This window comes from Scaptodrosophila lebanonensis, unplaced genomic scaffold (assembly GCF_003285725.1).
Source record: "Scaptodrosophila lebanonensis strain 11010-0011.00,11010-0021.00 unplaced genomic scaffold, SlebRS2 tig00000098-arrow-pilon, whole genome shotgun sequence".
In the NCBI taxonomy this organism is placed as follows: Eukaryota; Metazoa; Arthropoda; class Insecta; order Diptera; family Drosophilidae; genus Scaptodrosophila; species Scaptodrosophila lebanonensis.
This window is the reverse complement of record NW_022060568.1, coordinates 2,203,803-2,224,725: the sequence shown is the minus strand read 5'-3', so window position 1 is coordinate 2,224,725 and position 20,923 is coordinate 2,203,803. Positions and strand designations below refer to the sequence as shown.

General features: G+C 39.9%; 1 protein-coding gene across 1 annotated transcript; it reads left to right on the top strand.

Annotated features, from left to right (window-relative positions):
- Positions 1–15,442: 15,442 nt before the first annotated feature.
- LOC115627757 (chitinase-like protein Idgf4) lies at positions 15,443–20,315 on the top strand. The gene is made up of 4 exons (XM_030523542.1): positions 15,443–15,461; positions 15,859–15,982; positions 18,891–19,451; positions 19,529–20,315. The coding sequence occupies exons 1-4, from the start codon at positions 15,447–15,449 to the stop codon at positions 20,176–20,178; spliced, it is 1,350 nt and encodes a 449-aa protein (XP_030379402.1). The 5' UTR covers positions 15,443–15,446; the 3' UTR covers positions 20,179–20,315.
- Positions 20,316–20,923: the final 608 nt, after the last annotated feature.

Here is a 20,923-nt window from a genome sequence, read left to right as displayed (position 1 = left end):
AACAAATCTATGGGGAAGAGTATCCCAGAGTCGCTATCGACTATGGCGCTCACACTTGTTTATTTATGTCATCAATAAAACTGACAGGGGTAAACGTTTGCACTTTTTTTTGTTGTTGTTGACGATCTGTTCTGGTATATATTTCGTCGTTATGTCAAATAAATTAAAGCACAGGTGAGGCATGTGTATGTGTCTGTGTCTGTTTGTTTGCCAAGCACTCTCCCTTACTCCGCACACACACACACACACACGCGCAAACACACACACACACACACTTTGCTGTCAATGATGTGTAGCCTTTTTATGGCATCAATTTTCTTACATTTTTTATTGGAGCGCTTGATTTGATTGGAAATCACTTGCCATTTACATAATTTGTGGCCACTGTGCTAGGTGTGCGTGTGTAGGTGTAGGTTGCGACTACTTAAATACCAACTCAATTAGGTGAACCTACTTGTCCAGGAATTGCAGCCTCCTCGACCGCCTGTCAACTAAAAACTCATCTGCTAAATTATGCGCCCATTTACAAACAGGCAATAAATTCACTTGGACGAAATATTCACAAATCCTTTTTGGGCTAGCAGGTGGCAGCAGCTACACACAATACGCACACATACATATACAAGTATACAAGTCAACTGTCAACGACAACTCAACGCCACAGCCACGCCCACACAGCCCGCCCACAGAGCAGACAGAGCTTGGCAGCTTAAATGTCAGGCCAAGGCGTTTTGTGGTTACCTCGCTCGTATCGTCTTTAAATGTTAGTTTGTGTGTGAGTGTGTGTGTGTGTGGGGGTTAGGGTGTGGGTGTGGGTGTTTATGTGTCATGGGTTCATCAAATCTGTGTAAGTGCAAATCTGTGCCTGGGCCGACGCCGTCGCCACCGCCGCGTCAATTCCTGAGGTCCTTGGCGCTCTCGTATAATATTAATAAAGCAGAAATTGACAGATTCAGAATGACAAATTTGTCGTCAAGCCTGATAAATGATATGAAATCTGAAGAAAAATATTGTTGCAAAAACATTTTGCCGCCTCGCTGGCAAAGGACAAAGCCGAGCCGTTCGTGTTGAAGCTGCGGTCTCGGAGTCGAGCAGAGCCAGCGGTAAAAAGAAGATAAATATTGATAGCATCTGCGGCGAGCAGTTAAAAAGGAACGAAAATGAAATGAAAATTCTGCAAAGAATGAAAAAAATAAAAATAAAAAATATATATATATATATATGTGAAAAGAGGAAAATCTGTAGGCCTCTCTCAAGTCGAATCTAACATACACTTGTTAATTCAATTTCGACATTTGCTCACACATTTCAAAATCAAATCAAATCCCAAAATACTTGTAATTGTAATTAAATAACAACTTTGACTTTTCCAGCTCAAGTTGCTCTCTATTATATACTTGTATTTCTGTTCAGTGACATCGGAAGAAAGTCGTGCGGTTTGCATTTCCAACAATTGTTCAAAATCTTGAGTGGGGCTTAAGCTTGAAAATTCAACTTTTTATTACAGTTGTTCCAGTAATGACGAATATTTATGATTAAAAAAAAACTATTCTTCGGTCTAAATTGTGAAAAGAATAAGTAATGTTTTTTTTTTCAAAAAAGATTGCGAAATACTGTTAACTCCTTTTTAAATTATATTTATGTCAACAAGCATTGACTGTCGACATAGGAAAATAATATTTAAAAATTATTTAAGAAACCTTCAAAGCTAGGAAAGCTTAAGTAGGAGAAAAATAATCAAATTACAATATGCAGCTACAATATCTAATAAACGGCTTCGCACCAGGGGGAGGGGGATATTATTTATCTGTGCACAGTAATATATTGAATGAATATACACTGGCTGACTAATTATTTCCTGCTGCTTAGCTTATCAAACCAGCTATCTCTACTAAGTGTGATGTTTAGAAGATAATTGAATTGACGAAAACTGGTTTCACTTTCTTCTTTAGAATGCATCTTCATTTAAATTAGATTTGAGATGTGAAGCTAGGGAGGCAACATCCGGTGAAAAGGATTCACTTTAATTAGTAAGTTTGTGAACAACTGATCAACTGAGCATTCGATTTATGCCAATGACTATGATGAGGGCGAAATACTCGTTTCTGCAAGTGTATAAACAGTACAAAAACGTACTTATATATATTTTGTGCTCTCACTGCTTGAACGGCGTGTAATGCGAAGCAATTTGAAATGTTGGCTGGCTAAGGGTTGGGGTGCTGAGTGTTGAGTGCGGGGTGCAAGGGTGCGGAGAACGGGGAACGGGGTGGTCCAGCGGGCTGCTGTCGCTGCGGGGTTGGCAGACAGGTGGCTAAGTGCTGCTGCTTGTTCTGCTTATGCTGCAGCGGCTGTTTGCATGTCAACGTGGTTGCGGCTGCTGCTGCTGCTGCTTCTGCTTCTGCTACGTCCGTCGCATTTTGGGGCGCCACGTTGAACGCTTGCCAAGTGCAATTTCAAGATTTAACTGATAGTGTTCGTTAGTCAACGCTCGGCTGCTGCTGATGCTGCTGCTGCTGCTGCCTCCCTTTTTGCCTTCTTTGCATAGCTTTTTGCTCATACCGAGTGCAATTTCAAGTGTTGGCTGGCTGACATCAATCTGCCCAGAGCCAGGCCCAGGCCCAGGCCCAAGCCCAGACCCAGCCCGAGATCCGTACCCACACCTATTTATATGTGTATGTTTGTGTGTACAAGTATGTTGGGGAAGAGACGACCACTCGAGTTGGCCGCTGTGGCCGCATTGTTTGTCAGCCTAATGTCTGTGCGGGCGCCCCCAAAATACAATAAGATGAAGATGAAAGACACCTGAGCAAGCGCTCGACTGCCCTGCAGCATTCCTCGTCATTTTGGCAACGGGCTCTGCGTTTTTGTGGCTCTTTCAAGTGATTTTTAGTCATGCGGCTGCATTGCGGGGCCCTCCCTCCTTGACTACCACCAGCCTTCGTCTTCCCCTTTGGCACCTCCCTTTGGCTCCTCCTGGGCCTGCCTGCTGCCAGCCTGCCAGCCTGCCAGCCTTCTTGCCTGCCTGCCTTGCTGGCAACTTAAAATTCAATTTGTTTGCCTGTGATTTAGTGTAATTTAAGCGCACTACTGCCAAGATATATGAGCACTTGAGACAGCCAATGTGGCAGCGCATCTACGGGTATGGTTTGTAGGTGCGTGTGTGTGTGTGTGACAGTTCATTAGTATGCCAAAGCCAAAAGTGGCATTGGTAAGTGATTCTTAGTGTGCCTCTGATTGAGATTTTTAACTTGAGCTTCAGCCGTTTGTCAATGTGGCTGACATGAATAAGTCATAGTGTAGCCTCGCTGTGGCAGAAGGAGTCCAATACTCTCGCTGCCACTGCTGCAGTCAATGACATGTGCAATATTTGTCTTTTTCAAAATGAAGAAAAGGAAAAAGACAGCCAATACGTACGCAGCAAGTTGTCAATCCAAGAGCCAAGAGTAATGATGCCTCAAGTCCTGATGTGGTTCCTGTGGCTCTCCATCTACAGTGCCGGCTCTAAGTGCAAAGGAAAGGAAAACTAATGATGCAGTTGGCAGACAATCTAATGGAATTCATAGATATATAGTTCTGTAAAACTCCACATATGTACTTGTACGCATGTATGCCTTCTATATAATCCTTCATTTGACTTTGATTTTAAAGGTAATCTTTCCGTGAAATTAAAAATGTTAAATTATTTATAATCTGACTCTTAGTGTAAAGTGCAAAGATTATTTTCAACTAGAGAGGTATTATGATTTATAAGAAAAAAGCTGATACTGCCACCCAACGATCGGGGCCGTTGTGATTGACAGGCGACCCATATAACGTATATCTGCAGAAGGTGATGTTTGATGGGACGGATTAAGGAAGAGGAACCACTCGCGAATGGGAAATGTTGTAGTATCTTGACTGGATTATTTCTAAGAGCGGTAAGGAAAGTGCTCGCAGTCGCCACTAACTCCCCTGTTGATTCATTAATCTTCTTTAGAACTCGTAGGTGGATCAGAATCGAAGAACAACTCCAATAACTACATAGCTGGGCTGAGCTAACAATGCTTGTTCTTTTGCTGGCTAGAAGATTGTAAAAGCTTGATGGCTCTAGCTTTTATATTTTTTATAAATGATAAGGAAGACACGATACAATAATACTTTATTTTTCAGTCAACCTTGGTGATGACCTCAGTGGTCAGCTTAGTGTTTGAGTTAATGGTGTCCTTCTGGTAGATTTTTCTCCCCATCTCTCTCCAGATGACTTTGTCTGCGTTCAGTGATGCTATTGTCTCGTCCAGGTCCTTTAGTCTTTTCTAGGAAGGGGGACGCGTGTGATAGCCGCATACATACGAGTTCATACATCAATTTGATCGATGACAGAATGCGACGATATAAATTTTTAAGCAAACAACAGGCAAGCAGGCCAAGCTAACGACTGAGTGAATGACTGAAAGAAGAGGCTGGCTAACTGACTAAATGACAGACTGACTCTCTATCTCTCTCTCTCTCTCTCTCTGAATGAGTGACTGACAAACTGCTGCTGCCGCTATATAATATAAATGATGTTGCTCGTTGCAAGAACAAAGCTTTTGTGCTTTGTTGTTGTTCTTGTCTCTTTGCAATGAACTTGAACATGAATTATGAGGCAAACGAAAACGAAAAACTTTTTAGCTTAGATTGCTTTAACTTATGGCATCGCATTGCGCATAGATAAGCAACGACGACAGCAAGGACTCGGCCGTACAGAATAGAGTGGAGTATTGGTGGGGGCTGTATGTATGGGGAGAGGGCTGGTGGGACTGGTGGGGCTGTTGGGACTGATGGGGCTGGGAGGGGGGCGTAACAACGTCTAAAGTTTTGATTGAAATTAATAATTTCCAATTTCTGTTTTATCAAGTGCAACGCCACTGCTGGAGCCAAACTTGTCAATCTGTGCAAGCTGCTTTGCCGGTCTGTCGATTCTGTCGATTTTGTCGAGCTACCAGCTTCCTGTTTGCCACTCGCAATGCTGCCGCGTTTTATCTAACTAAAGTCTAAATATCATTGCATGCCTGAATTGCGGGCGTTTTGTAGTAGTCGGCAAACTTGTTGTATTGCTGTTGTTGTTCCTTTTGCTTCTGCTTTTGCTTCTGTTGTTGCTGTTGCTGCCCCTGCTCCTACTGCTGATGCTGATGCTGTTGCTGTTGCTGTTGGCACTGCTCATCAACACAAGCTACGTTGAGTAGAGAACAGCAGCCGGATATTGAGTCAGCAGTTTGGTTCGCTCTCTCTGTTTCCCTTTCTCTCAGTTAAGTGCGAAGTTTATGCGTTGAAAGTATGTTTTCCCATTTCAAATTCTACCTCACAGGATCCCCAAACCTTGAGAAGTTTGTCAGATGAACCAGCCCCATAACCTTATCATTTATAGAATCAATCAATAACCTTCAATGATATTAGGTTTTCAGCTTGATCTGCATTTTAATGTGTGCTGTGAATTTAATAAATTATTAATTAATTAAATATTTTGAGGCTTTTGGAATTTTCGAATGATAGAAAGGAGTGGAACTAATTTGAAGTTATGAGCATTTGTAGAAAATTGTAGTAATTATTTAATATATTTAAATATATATATATATGTATATATATGGACTGGTTCCAGTTCCATGCTTCTATGGGAAATACAAGGCGCTATGAACGGGCCCCTTTTCGTATTCAAAGCGTATTGTCTGTGTTTTGAATCAGTTGCTTTTTATATTTAAAGTGGACTGAATCGATGTAAAATTGTTTGCGTCCGAAACCAGTTTCTGCTTGTATTCAAATCGAACTGATCGTTTTGATAATGAACTAGGCTCTGTTTCTATTTAAAGCGACATCTTGGTTGAGCTGCGAACCATTCTAGGCGAGTCGAGATTGTGAACTCGTTTCTGATATCATGACAAACGCATAAACGCATTATGTGTCAGATAGTCTTTGCTTTTTCCTGCTATTACTACTGCCACTTTTGCTGTTTTTGTAGTTGTTGTTTGCTGTGACATATTTGCTGGCGCTTTTGGCCTGGGCAGCAACAGCAATAGCAACAAATGCGGAAGTATGCTTTTCCTTTTGCTTGTTTCCTGTTGCCGGCTAACGCTTGCCGCCTGCCTGGGTTTCAGTTTCAGCTCAGTTTCATTTTCATTCTCATTGCTCGTTGCTGTTTAGAACGATCCGAAACTTCTCTGCCACCCCCCTCCCCCCAGCCACCTCAAGCCCATTGCTATTTGCCAACAAGCGTACGAAAATTTCCAATCAAAATCAGTCAGCGTGAAACCAGAAATTCGCAACAACTCAACGGCAGTCGTCATCATAGAATTTTGTTGTTGGCAGTCGTAGTACGAGTATTTGCCAGTATTTGCCTTTGCCCCATTGCCAAGTGATGTGCATTGTGCAGCAACAGCTTGAAAAGTTTCAAGTGTTATACAACAGCAGAACCAACAGTAACTGCAACAACAACAGCTGCAACAACTGCAACAACAACAACAACAGTGTGCAGTGTGCAGCAACCTTTGGCACTCCAAAATGGCGCACTGCATAAATTTTAGCTCACAATCAAAATCAAATGCAGACAGTCCAAAGGTCCAATGGGTCTTCTCGCCCAGGTACGGAAAAAACAGCATTGCCTATTTGTACGGGGGTGGAGGCCTAAAATTTCAGACAGCTTGCTGTTGTTGTTGTTTGTGTTATTGTTATTGTTGTTAACTTCATTTGTGGCTAGCGCGTTGCACAAAAACCAATTATAAAGTGATAAACAGACATACATTTGTGTCTCATTTCCGGCAACGTTATTGCAACTTTTATTGTTCGCCTTACTTTTTTTTATTTCCGAAACAGCGTAGCTCTCCAGTACACCTCAATCTCATTCTATATCATCAGTTCAATGCGTTGTTTGTGTTTGCTTTTTAACAAATCAAAAGACGCAATCCACCAAGAGACAAAATAATGCAAGCTAAAAAACTCTATTGAATCAATTTATACTTGTATGTTCACGAAATATCAGTGTATGTCGCACATAAAATATTTAATTGGCATTTATGTGTTGAATTAAAAATGAACAAACTATATTCCATCTTTATTTCAAGTTATTCAAATAAATAAAGCAAATTAGGCTGTAATCGTCGCATTTTGAGGATAGCAGTGATAGCGAGGCAGAAAGCAGGCTATTAAGTATCTCAAGGCCGCTGGCAGGGTCCTTAGTTACTCAATTACTCTGAAAGTAGGGGATGTCCGCTCGCCATGCCGACTGATACTAAAGAGAGTAAAACAACCAACCAAATGTTTGGAGGAAACATCAAGTATTTAAGGAATGTAATCACAGCTTTATGCTTTATGCTTTTAAATAAATCTAAAAATAATCATTACTTTCTATCGCAGACTATTAGTAATATGCAAGCTGCCCAGCTGCCCAGACCGATGATTGAGTGATCGGGATACAAATGCATACATATGTATAGAAGGAATATGTTGCTCTTTGTACAAGTATGTACTTGTATGTATGTACTTGTATGTATACAAGTATACGAGCACGTATGTGCATATAATTGTGTGTGACTGCACGTGCATGCGTTAAGCGCCTGTGTTCGCGTTTGTGGTGCGCCTGGCACCACTCGGTTCATCCTCGTCCCCCTCGTCCTGGCTCGGCTTTCGACTTTCTGACTGTCTGTGGCTCCACGTTTCATGCATGCGGCACATGCCTCGCTGTTTTGCTGCGGCCTTCGTCGTCGCCAATGTCGTTGCAGCCACCAAAGCGTACAGTGGTCCTGAAGCCCAGCCATCAGCAATTAATAATAATACTATATTTACGAGTATTTTTATTTTATTTTATTTACTTAGTTAATCAACAAATAGTGCTGTCGATACATGTACAGAAACTATGATTTATATTATCATAATACTATATATAAAAAAATAAAATAAAGATATTTAATAATACAACGTTATAATTTCAACTTAAAAGATAAGAAAGCCTAAGAATCTATTAATGCCTCCGACCCGTTGGGGGAATTTTATTTGCCATTTGGCCAGCTTTGCCTCGAATCACAGCCATATAGGTGCAGAGATATTATAGACCTAACAGACTAAAAAAAATAAATAGTAGTAGAGGAGGAAAAGTAATTCTACTTAACAGCTAATTAAGCATAAAGAGAAAGAGTAAAAGGAGTAAAAGGAATATACCTAACGCGGTGGTGGAAAATTTGAAAGCCAGTCCGGCAAGCTATGCCCCGACTGTTTACTGCGTCCAGTTGGTAAGTTCAAGTCACAATCTAATTGCGTAGAAGACGACGTAAATAGATATATACTTGTATCGTCACTAAAGCAACAGAGCTGAGGAATTGAAAATGGTATTTCTTTTTGAAAATTGCAACAGTATTGTTCGGAAAGAAAACGGAGATCCCACTAATCAACTTTATTTTAGCATTCGTGGGATGTTATTTATTTATTTATTTAGTAAATCAACAAATAGTACTGTCGATACATATACAAAAACTATGATTAATATTATAATATAAGATTATAAAATAAGGATATTTTATAATACAACGTTATAATTTCTGTGGGACTTTTGAACGAATTAGTATTTCGTGCCAAGGCCGATCTTATCGTCGATCGTTTAACCCTCTTGCAAAGGGTGTTCATAAAAGCAGGGCCAGCACAATATTCTGATTATTTCCGAGAAAATGTATTGAAATGTATATTATTGATTATCGTACGCTAAGGGTGTGTAGTGTTGGTCTTGTATTCGTCTGTTCGTCTGTTTGCATGTATGAGCCCCAATATCTTTGCATACAGATTGTTTTCATTCTCGAGTACTCTAAGATTCTAGAAACTATTTAAAATGAAGCTGATATATAATTTTGAGTAATTGAAATATGTTTTTGGACTTCCATGCGATGCCGCGTTTTCGTGCTTTTTCTAGCCATTGTTATTGTTGCTGTTGTATGTAGTTTTGTGCATCATTGACTTTATTCTCGCACAACACACACACACACACACACACACACACACACACACCCACTCACGTGCACATACATATGTATGTGTGCACATTCATGTGTGCAACGCAATGATCCCGAAACGTCATGCAATGAAACAAACAAATATAAGTTAGACGACATGCACAAGTCGCATGTGTGTGTGTGTGTGGGTTTGTTTGTGTGCGAATGTGTGTGCCGGGGTCGGTTGGGTTCTTTTTGTTTTGTGCGCCATAACGTGCGCTACAAAAAATTCACATTTTGCTGTCGCTGCCGTCGACAAACGTCGCCAGCGACGTTCGCGTCGTCTGCGTCTGCTTTTCGTAATTTTATTTGGAATTTTTTTTCGAATGTTTTTTCTTTTCGTTATGCTCTTTGCAATTTTATTCTCGTTTTGGGCATAACGTCGTCCAGCTGCGTCTCGGCCTTGCTGGCTGCATTTATGATAGTAAACGATTCGATATTTGCGCTTTAAGCTGCTTTTTGATTACGCCGGAAATATTTCCCATAAAGAACTTAGCATAATATTTCTGTCATTATTGTGCTTTTAAATTGTATTTACATATCCACTTTTGTGTAAATCTGAAAAGTCAAATGGTTTTGGGTGTTCTCTTAACGTTGGAGACAGTTTACATTTAAGCTTTAATCCTAAATGTTGTCAGGAATTTCTTTTGTCGCCTGAAGGAATTACAAGTTTAAAGATGGATCCACTAGCAAATCAATGCCTTAATTTTGTGGATGGTTGAACACAATTCAACAATTCCTCATCTTCGGACTAAGGAAAGTATTTCATATTATTTTAGAACAGGGCCAAGTTGTACTTCTGCTTTGCATCATGCTTATGTGGGCTGAGTATTTTAAATGTACATTAATGAATGAGTGTTGGAATACATTTCGAAATAGCAAAGAAAATCGGCTTAGGTCAGATGCATGTTTCTTGTTTGGAGATACTACTTTCGATATAAGTTGCTGAACTGTATTCATAAGATTCACATACTTATCCTTGTAGGTATCATTGAGTATACTATACCTATTTAAAAACTTTTTATATTATTGAACAAAAACTTTAGTTCGATTACAAAACCAAGAGATCAGCATTCGAGTTAGAAATAAAAGAATTTTAGTTCGAATTGAATGCAAGGAATGCAGAAAGGCATTAATTTTTATTTAAAATATTTGTAATTGCACAACTTTATGCGCTGGTCATTAATGCCAATATACATGTATGTAGTATGCATATTTGTGTGTGTAATATAAAGAAATCGGGAATGCTATCATTAATCGTGCAATATAATGTAAATTGAGACAAATCAAATATGCTGCACATTAATAATTAGATGGGCTTTCCCTTTTTGTCATTCAAATTTATGGGAATGCTGCGGAAATAGTTATGCATTAATTAATTTATTTATATGAGTTGCATATTGAATGTTTGTCAAGAGCTATTCTTTTATTTTTTAGTTTTGTTTTTGGTTGCACATTTTGACGCTTTCAATATTTAAAAACAAAAAAATACATTTAAATGCATTTCTTTTTTATGCCTGCAATTGTTGTGAGTCAGTTGAATTTCATTTGACTGCGTGCTACTTTTATTTTTGCTTGTACGATATATAAATGTATATTAAATTTATTTATCGCTGCTTTTTTTTTTGTCCTCCAGCACATGCAAATTGGCAGTAGAGTTGGGCGCATTGTTTGGCATTTGTCGGTTGGATCGCCGCCATTTTGTAAATCACGCTTAACTTCATGAACTCCTGCAGTCGATGATGGCGATTGCGATGGCGTCAATGGCGTCATTATCCTCATCGTATGCTCCTGCTCTTGATTCTGTTGTTGTTGTTGTTTATTTAGCGAGTGTTTAATTGGTTTAAATTACACACACACACACTCGACGCCTGCTTCATTACGCCTGCACATGTGTGGGTGTGCTTGTATGTGTGTGTGTGTGTGCAAATGCAATTGCCACTGGATGAGTAAAATAAAAAGGATATATATACGAGGGAAAAAAAATGCAATGTGAGCGCGCGAAATAAACATTTTTAATTGTTTATTTTCACTGATTACACGCTTAATAATAAAAATAAATAACATTTATTTGCCAGCTCAACATACACCCAACACTTCATATTGTTTAACCTTCTTTCCCACTCAATTGATTGTATTGCCATTTTATTGTTAAATAACTTTTATTTACGCTTTGTTTGCCCTTTTAGTTACTTAATTATTATTTGGTGGATGTTGCCATCACTCTCCACCCACCGCTCCTTCTCGACCGACTGTTGATTAACGTGGTATTAATTACAATTGCAAACATTTCTGTTTGCGAATTAAAATTATGACAACTATAGCAAAATTTCAGAGCAAAAAAACTGCTGCAAACTTTCGGGCTGGGCGTGAAATATAATATTTTAATTGCAAGTGGCATTAAAAGGTGTTGCCGCGGTGTAAATAATATTAATAATGGCATGTTATTCGAGCGCACAATCGAGCACGCATATCGTTATTTTTTTGTTTGTTAAAAATATGCAACAATTTCCTTTTGCCCGCCTCTTTTTATTGTAAATACAGGCGCATATGTATGTATCTACATATGTAAGTATATAACATTTGCGAGTACTTCGAGAGCTCCTCCAAAAATGAATTGTTCTGCAGGTAATGAAATCCACCGCTCTTGTGAGTACTCTTTGCTGCTTAATTCGTTTAATTTAAAAACCGTATTTGTACTTAATATTCAAGTGAAAATAGTTTTAATAGTTTCGAAAAAATGTAATTGTTTAAAAAGTTCGTTTCATAAAAGCACTCTTTTCTTTAAAACGTTTCAAAGTTGCAGAGTAAATAATAAGGGATAAACTTACCTCCAAATATGGAGTACCTCATCTACATTTAAATAAGTATATGTACATATATGTATGTATGTATGTATTTCCGAGTTAAATAATGCGTGGTATAAATTAAAATCAGTAAATCGAAAAATGTAACCTTCTACTTGGTAAACAGTAGATGAGTTTAATCTTTTTAAACTAACATGTTCGCAGTGCAGCAAATACTACTTAGTTATTAATTATTCCAATACGACCATACATTGTCCAATAAAATCTGATTTAAATTATCTGCTTACTGATTTGCCTCGCCCATAACCAACTCGCAAAGTACAGATAACTCACAGCAGCATTAGTGGAAAGAAAAAAAAAACTGAAAACTAAGTGATGTGAAACAAAGTCGCGCCTGCTATTGACCTTTTGCATGACACAAATTGATAAGCCTGCTCTGCGATTTCACTGGAGAGTCACGACAACAACAACAACAACAACAACAATACCAACACTGCCTCTCGCAACCAAATCGTTTGAAACGTTGAAGAAAGCTACTTGCCGCACTCACACATACGAGTACAAATACATACATATGTATGTATGTACTATGTATGTATGTATGTATATACGCATAGTTTGACCGTTGGCCTGTTTATTTATTAAAATCAATTTTTTCTGGCATTTATAGGGCAGCAATACACACAAATAAACCACAACTCGAATTCAAGTCATGTGTTTCAGTTCGGGGAAAAATGTGGCAAAAAAAATTCACCGCTACGCTTAGTTTACGATGAGTTTTATGCTAAGGTCTGTTTTAAATTTTAAAGAACTTTCCACTTCTTTGCCTTTTTTTCTCGTTTTGGGGTTAGACCAAACAGATTTTAAATATACAAGTATTTATATAGATATCGAAAGTTTTGACTGCTTGCTTATTTCAATGATCTTTGGGTTGAACATTCATTGCTGGAAGACACTTTATCCAATCTAAACAAAATCTCTTTTCCTTTTACGTTTTTATGTTTATATAATACTTTAGCAGTATAGTATAATATCATAAAATGAATACAACTATTTTGCTTGGCGCACACATCTAACGTTAACGATACAAGAGTGGACATAGGGTATTTAACTTTCACCATTCCAATTGATACAATAGACACTCTTTCATGTTAGTGTAATGGATCATGATGGACAAGAATAATACCCATTAAAAATATTAAAATCTGAGTAAATTAATTCAGAGATAAAAGAAGCTGTTCATTCAGAGTTATGCATATCAGTTTTCTAGTACACGATATTCTAACGTGTGGTTGGTTCATTTATTGGGGTATTAGGCTACAGATAGCATAGATATTGTATTTTTTGTGAAACGGCCCTTATGAATTTTGATCAGCTTTGTAATCAGCATGAAATTCCCATAATATGCAAATTGTCGCATTCATTTAGGTTCTTTTCTCTGCCCGCTCTAATATGGTTTGTCCCAATCATAACAAATGTGAGCTGGCAAATAATAGGAATAGTACATACATATGTATGTATATTTGTACATACATATATGTATAAGTACAATGTATGTATCTGTATAGTAAATACTATATATTTAAAATGACTTTTATAGCCGCTTGGTTATTCGGGGCCATTAAATGTTAAATTATGATATATGGAGTGTAATTTGGGGTGTCTGATTCAGCTCTATACTATAGTATAATTGCTTTCAAAACAAAAAAATAAAAACCACCTACTGTATGCAAAACAGGCACAAAAATGCATTCACACATACTCGTCGAAAGGTAGAATGAATCCCACTGCCCAGAATGACATCACAAATTGTCTCCGCTGATAGGCCTGAAAAGAGCAAATAATGAAAACAATGCAGCAAAAAAATAAACTTGTTACAGCAATGACAAACATTAAATCACAATCACAAAACATATATACACACACACACACACACACACATGGTATTCATGTGTGTCAAAGGAAACAAGAACAGTCACATAATAAATTTGTTTTATATTTCGAACCTACTCGCATGTTTACATACAAACAATAGTGTGCATCTGAATAGATCCATCAACTGCTAAGCGAAGCAATTACATATTTGTTCAGAAATAACAATTACTTTCAATTGATAATCCGTTCACGCTTTAACTTTATGGAGAGTAATTTGAATATAGAAAATGTTCGATTTTCGAGATTTTTAGATTTTCAAATAATGCTAGAGCTGTTTCCTTACCTGTTGGCCTGTTTCAATATTTAAAGAATGTTACAGGCGTGCCAGCCTGACTCTTGTATACCCCCTGTACACCAATTTAATGAAACTTCAGAATTAATAAGGCACTGTTCAAAACTAAGAAATCATAAATTTGGTTAGCTTTTGTCATAAACAGAAAAGATGTCCTAATATGGGTGATTTGATCGATTCTATGGCAGCTATATTTAATAAAGAGGCTATGTATGGTTAGTAATAACACTTTCTCTTTCTTGGTACTAGATTTGGTCTAGTCTGTCTACACACCAAGTTTAATTTGCTTACCTGTTATGGTTCCTAATTTTGCAGTACACGGATTCAAAAACCACTTCAATTCCATTAAAGATTTTGATAGGGAAATATAGAATCTTCATTTATTTAAATAAGAGCTTAGCTTCTTAAGCATACAGCAAACGAGCTGAAAGCACACTAAAAGGTTTTTTTCCTCCCCGATTTCCTTATTCTAGTGTCCACCGTTGTAGGTTTGTATGCGTATGCATGGCACGTAGACCGAGGTTTGTTTTGATGGGTGGGGCTTAGAATATTAGCAATTGTTCAAGGCTGTTAATATATGTACAAGTATATAACGAAATCTATATGGGGAGTACAATGTAGCCACATTTTAAGCCGTTCTATAGCTTATTTTTATTGTTAATATTTGTAACTAAATACAAAGCTAACGTTAAGATGCATAAATTAATTATCTTCGTGATGTTATTGAAATGTTTTTAATTTTTTAAATATTTTAATAATATTTCAATCTATATATTTATATATTCACTAATCACTAAACAAAGTAACGTAATTTTAATGCTAATATGTAGTTCTGATTTATTTGTACAAGTAATTAGTTTTAAAAATATTTTTCAATCATCAAAAATAACAGGCAACCCAACCTTGGTGGCTCATAAGCTTCATAAAAAAATATTAAACGTCTTAGGGTGTGCCTCAGCAGTAAGTATTTGAGTGGCGAGCAGTTTTGATCTTGGATTCCAAAATTTAACGACCTTTATTCAGATCATACCTCGCTGATACCTCAGAGGTTGTTATATTTACTGTTGTTGTTGTTGTTGTTGTTATTATTCATCTGATACCTCCCTCCACACACATCTTCGCTGTTCCGTTTCCAAGCCGCGTTTCATTCTCACTGTCGTTTCTCGTAATACTGCTGCTGCTTCTGCTGCTCTTGTTGTTGTTGTTGTTGTTCTTGTCATTGTCTCGCCCGTTGGCAGCTCTATAAGTGTTGTTGTTGTTGCTGTTTCTGCTACTGGCTCGGGCCCGGGCTCGGGCTTGAGCTTGTCCGACGTTCCGTCTTTTGCCTCCACTTGAGCTCCAGTAGTTTCGACTTTTCGTATTCTCAACGAGTTCACTTCAAGTAGCGCCCGACTCGAGCATTTGACAGTTTCAGTTTTACTTTTAATGCGAGCACAACAAGTTAGTTGCCCGAATTGCGAAATAATTTTTATAATTTGTTTTTCGCTTCAATTACAACTACTTTTCATATTGTGGTGGCAGTGGCAGTGGCTCTGGCAGTTGTTGTTGTTTTTTTAAGCCATTTCCTATTTGTGTGATTTTTTTTACGAGTGCCCAACAATTCGCTTTTCAGGCTAAGCCAATAGCATTTAAATGCCATTGTTGCGACCGTGTTTGTTGTTTAAATTTGAATAGTTAGCCAAATTGTTTATGGCTTCAATGGAATTTTTGTGTGGCCTCAGTTAAATGCTAATGTTGTTTGTTCACAGCTCAAGTGTACAAATATTCTTGAAATCATCCTTTCCTCCTTCTGCCTATCGATGGCTCCAGTTACAATTCTCTGAATCTCTCTTTACAGCAAAACATGAAGCTCTTCGGTCTGCTCTCCCTGCTTGTGGGAGCCCTGGCCATTGGCCAAATCAATGCAGCGGGCAATACCCATCTGGTCTGCTACTATGACGGCGGCAGCTTTGTACGCGAAGGTATGTAGGCCACTCTATGTAGGACTCCACCAAGGAGATAGAAAATAAGAGTACTTAGTTGACGAGCATTGGCAATAATATCCCCACATGCTCTGTAGATTTTATTTTTAGCGAGCATTTCATAGTATTAGCAACTGCAAAAGGTTATCAACAATGTGTAGCCACTGTTGACGTGTGCGAAAAATGACTGCTAATTTGATTAAAAATCGTTTTCGAGCGAATTTCGTGAGTGGCAGAGTCAACAGCATCGAATCCAATTAGAGGCTTGCTCTTACTTCACCCTCGTCGTCCATCGGCTTGTAACTGGCCCGGCCAACCAGGCGGCCCATGGACCAGGGGGGAGGCAGATAATGGCAGGCGGCAGTGAAATTGGGGCCACAAGATCACGTGAAACAGCAAACAAATGTTTCACGCAATTGCAAAATACAATGCACAGTGTGTGTGTATGTATTTATGCATATACTTGTATGTACATACATACATATACATATACATATACATTTGTATTTGTAGCGCAAATGCAATTTACAGCAAACTGATGGAAATGGAAATGACGCTGGCTGCGAGGAGGCTGCTGGTCTCTATGGGTGGGGGTGGGGGCGCGCGGCCGGAGGACTTAGGGAATTGAACGAAACGGAATAGAAAACAAGCCCAGGCGTTTCTCGGAAGAAATAATAAAACCCACACGACAGACAGCGGCGCTAATTTTTGTTAATTGAAATTGGAATAATATGGCGCGACAGCTAGACAGTAGTGTGTGTGTGTGTGTGTACGGGAGTTGAGTCGGATACGCTGGCGTCGGGAGGGGGCGGGAGGGGTTACTGAATAAACGACTTGGCGAGCGATGCGTCAACAAGTTACGCCGCTCTACCTTGAGCCGAGACCTGTGATGCCTGCCTGCCCGCCTGCCCGCCTGGCTTTGTTTGAGTTTGTTAATTGATTATGCAAACACTTTCGCAGGTCTGCCAAAAACTGGGCGCGCCGCGGCAATTAAGTAAAACCAAAAATAAATGTACAAACATAAATTTTCACAAATTTGCTCCGGCTTTATCAACTTTATTATATCAGAGTGTCATAAAATAATTTTTAAAATACGGGTGAATAAACATTTCGAAGCATCCGGCAAGCAGCGCACTGATTTAAAATGAACAATTAACTTAAAATAATAACAGAAGGGAAATGTGAAACCTGAGAATACAGAAATTGGAAGAGCCGGTGTGACCAGTTAATTAAGTAAACAAATAAACAAAGATACATTTTTTAAAAGAGTTTTGCAAAGAAACATTTTCTAAGCATTTCGAAATATCTGGCAATCCATGTGTTGACTTACAGTCAAATAAAAGGTTAGGCATTTACATCAGATGATTAGGAGAGAGGTATTGTAGAATATAGAAGCACAAGTCAATTATTTATTTAATGGTCGACTAACAAGTTGCAATGAGAAGTTCAACAAAATTCCATAAAAGTACAATAAAATCAAATCTCCAATCCAACTAGTCAGAGAAAATAGTAGAGCCTAACAAATCATTCTCCTTATTCATTCTGATTATTGTCATAGAAAAAGCTATGCTCTGAGTTAATTAATCAATTAAATGTTTGAAAAAAAAAAAAACCAATCACAGCAAATAAAGTGTTATTTTATTACATTTGTAGAATTCTAAGTAGAATCACTTAAAATAGCTCTTAAACTGAGGCACTAGCCAGTAATTGTGTGTGTGTGTGTTTTTTTTATATATTGAATCTATATTTAACAACAACGAATAAAGGTCCATCAACCAGTTTACAGCTCTACCCAAATGTTGGGTCTGTTGGGTTTATTTGTGCTTTTCTATATAAGAACTATTAAGATGCCCAGTGAACGTTGAAAATAACTTCAACGACGCCAAAGAGCTTCATGTAAAGTATTTTATTCAGTCATATTCTACACAGACTTTCGAACAGACGCTACGCAGTTCCTAAATTTTGTGTTTTTTTTTTTTAAATTTTCAAACTAAAAAGAATAAAAAAATATAGTATCCGTGTCAAAATGCAGGCCACAGACATTATTATAGACACGTTGCTGTCCTTCAATCGGCCGGTACATGAGCAGGAACTCATCTGTGAGATGGCCCGTCGCGGTGGTCTAAAGTACGAGGATATGCTCGCATCAGCCGTTCCAATGCGCACCGGATTGCATGAGCTCTGCAAGTTCGGATACCTGCAGCAGACGGAACCGGGCTGGTATACCATGATGCCGCTACAAGTGAACCGTATGCCGTTGGGTGTGAAGCAATCGGAATACGATTACAGGCGCATGTGTGACGCCTATCTGAGGGGGAGTTCATGCAGTCCCATGGTGGAGGACTGCTTTGGGGATCAGGAGAGCTTCTTTCAAGGAAATCCAAATTTCAGTACAGGCTTCAACATATTTCCGAATTTTCCTCAAATAGTCACACGCAAGCGTACGGCCGCAGCGAGCCATAGGAAGCCAAACGCCACAAAGAAATCTACTCGGCGTGGGCGTTCCAGAGCGAGTACCGCCAAAACGGCATCTAAGGCACCTAAGGCACCTAAGGCACCCATCAGGAAAAGGAAGCCAGCAGCAAAGAAGCAATCATCGGCAAAGAGAAGGAAGACAAGCAGCAAGTTGCCCGTGCGCGTATTACGCAACTCCATCAAGGCGCCGAAGCAGTTGGCCAAAAGAGTCACTCCCCAATCAACTGTGGTTATTGATTGAGCCGAGTCGAGCAAATTATAAAAAAAAACCTAACATATTTTTTGAGGTATACAAGTATATGTAGAGACTGCTGTTATAATGAATGATAAAAATGCAACGAATATAGAAATAATTTTCGATCCATCCCTCTTAATTTTAATTCAATTGCAATGAGAATATTATTTATGTCAATTTGATTAACTTTTCGCCTAGGCCTCTCCAAGTTGACTCTCAACGACCTCGAGCCCGCCCTACAGTTCTGCACGCATTTGGTTTATGGCTTTGCCGGCATTAATCCCACCTCCAACAAATTGGTGAGCAACAATGAGAAACTGGATCTGGATGTGGGCAGCGGTCTGTATCGCACTGTGACCGGCCTGAAGAAGAAATACCCAGCACTCAAGGTTCTCCTGAGTGTGGGCGGTGACAGGGATCAGGTGGATCCCGACAACAACAAATACTTGACTCTGCTGGAGAGCAGCAATGCTCGCATTCCATTTATCAATAGCGCTCACTCGCTGGTGAAGACCTACGGTTTCGATGGTCTCGATTTGGGCTGGCAATTCCCCAAGAACAAGCCCAAGAAGGTGCACGGAGGCATCGGCAAGTTCTGGAAGGGCTTCAAGAAAATTTTCACTGGCGATTTTGTGGTTGACGAGAAGGCCGAGGAGCACAAGGAGGAGTTTACGGCGTTGGTGCGCGAACTGAAGAACGCCTTCCGTCCCGATGGCTACCTCTTGGGCCTCAGTGTGCTTCCCAATGTTAACTCCTCGCGTAAGTGAAACAAAATTGAGATTATTTAGATGCATGTATACCTTCCTGTATTAACGGAATTCGTTTCTGTTTTGCAGTCTTCTACGATGTACCAGCTTTGATCAACAATTTGGACTACGTTAACCTGCACGCCTACGATTTCCAGACTCCCGAGCGTAATCCCGAGGTGGCCGACTTCCCTGCCCCCATTTACGAGCCGAACGAACGCCATCCTGAGGCCAATGTCAACTATCAGGTTCAGTTTTGGCTGAACAATCATGCGCCCGCCTCCAAGCTGAATGTTGCCATTGCCACATGGGGTCGTGCCTGGAAGATGACCAAGGATTCTGGTCTGACTGGTCTGCCACCCGTAGCCGAGACGGACGGCGCCGCACCTGCTGGCCTCCAAACACAAACTGCCGGTTTCCTCAGCTGGCCCGAGGTCTGCGCCAAGCTGCCCAATCCGGCCAATCAGCATCTGAAGGGCGCCGACGGTCCCCTGCGTAAGGTTGGCGACCCAACCAAGCGTTTCGGCAGCTATGCCTACCGCTCGGCCGACGATAGTGGCGAGAACGGTGTGTGGGTGGCCTATGAGGATCCCGACACTGCCGCCAACAAGGCGACATTTGTCAAGGCCAAGGGTCTGGGCGGTGTCGCGTTGGTCGACCTGAGCTTTGACGATTTCCGCGGTGGCTGCACCGGCGGCGAAGAGTATCCCATCCTGCGTGCCATCAAATACAAGTTGTAGATAGATGGCTGATGCAGATGGTCACAACTGTTCGAATCTAGGACAGCACTTTGATTATGACCCAAAGGTACACAATTACGTTTTTTTGTTCAGCTAATTTTATAAATAAACATTATGTAACAAATGAAAATGAAGAAGAAAATGGCACATGCAGCACTTGCTCGTAATTAAGGGGTGGGTTCCGGATTCATTTGTCTTGTGACACTGTCTCCCTATGTCTCTGACTCTGTCTCTGTCTTTGTCTCTGTCTTTGTCTCTGATTTTGTCTCTGTCTCCGACTCCGACTCTGACTCTGACTCTGTCTTCGTTTTCATTTCTTCCGGCGCTTGTGTCAGCTTGCGGTTGCTTGCTGATTGTTTTATGTGCGGTGTTAGTGCTGCTGGCGGAAGCAGCCACAACAACAGCAGTGGCAGTCTCAGTCGCAGTGGCAGTGGCAGTCGCAGTGGCGGTTCAACAGCAACAAGAACAACAGGGTCGGAGGAGCTCGCACTCATTCATCTTTGTGCTGCGGCCATGTTGTTGCACATTGAATGGTCACGCTGTGACCACTTGAACCGTCGTTGGCATTGCTGCTGACACTGACACTGACACCGACACCCACAACAGGCATCGTGGCCTGATGGGATGATGTAGATGAGCACGAGGGGAGAGGCGACGAATGGGGGTGGCGATGATGGCCCCCATAAACTAGAGAGGAACGATACCGTCAACCCAGCGATGTCTTCTATAAAGCGGTGCTGTGATT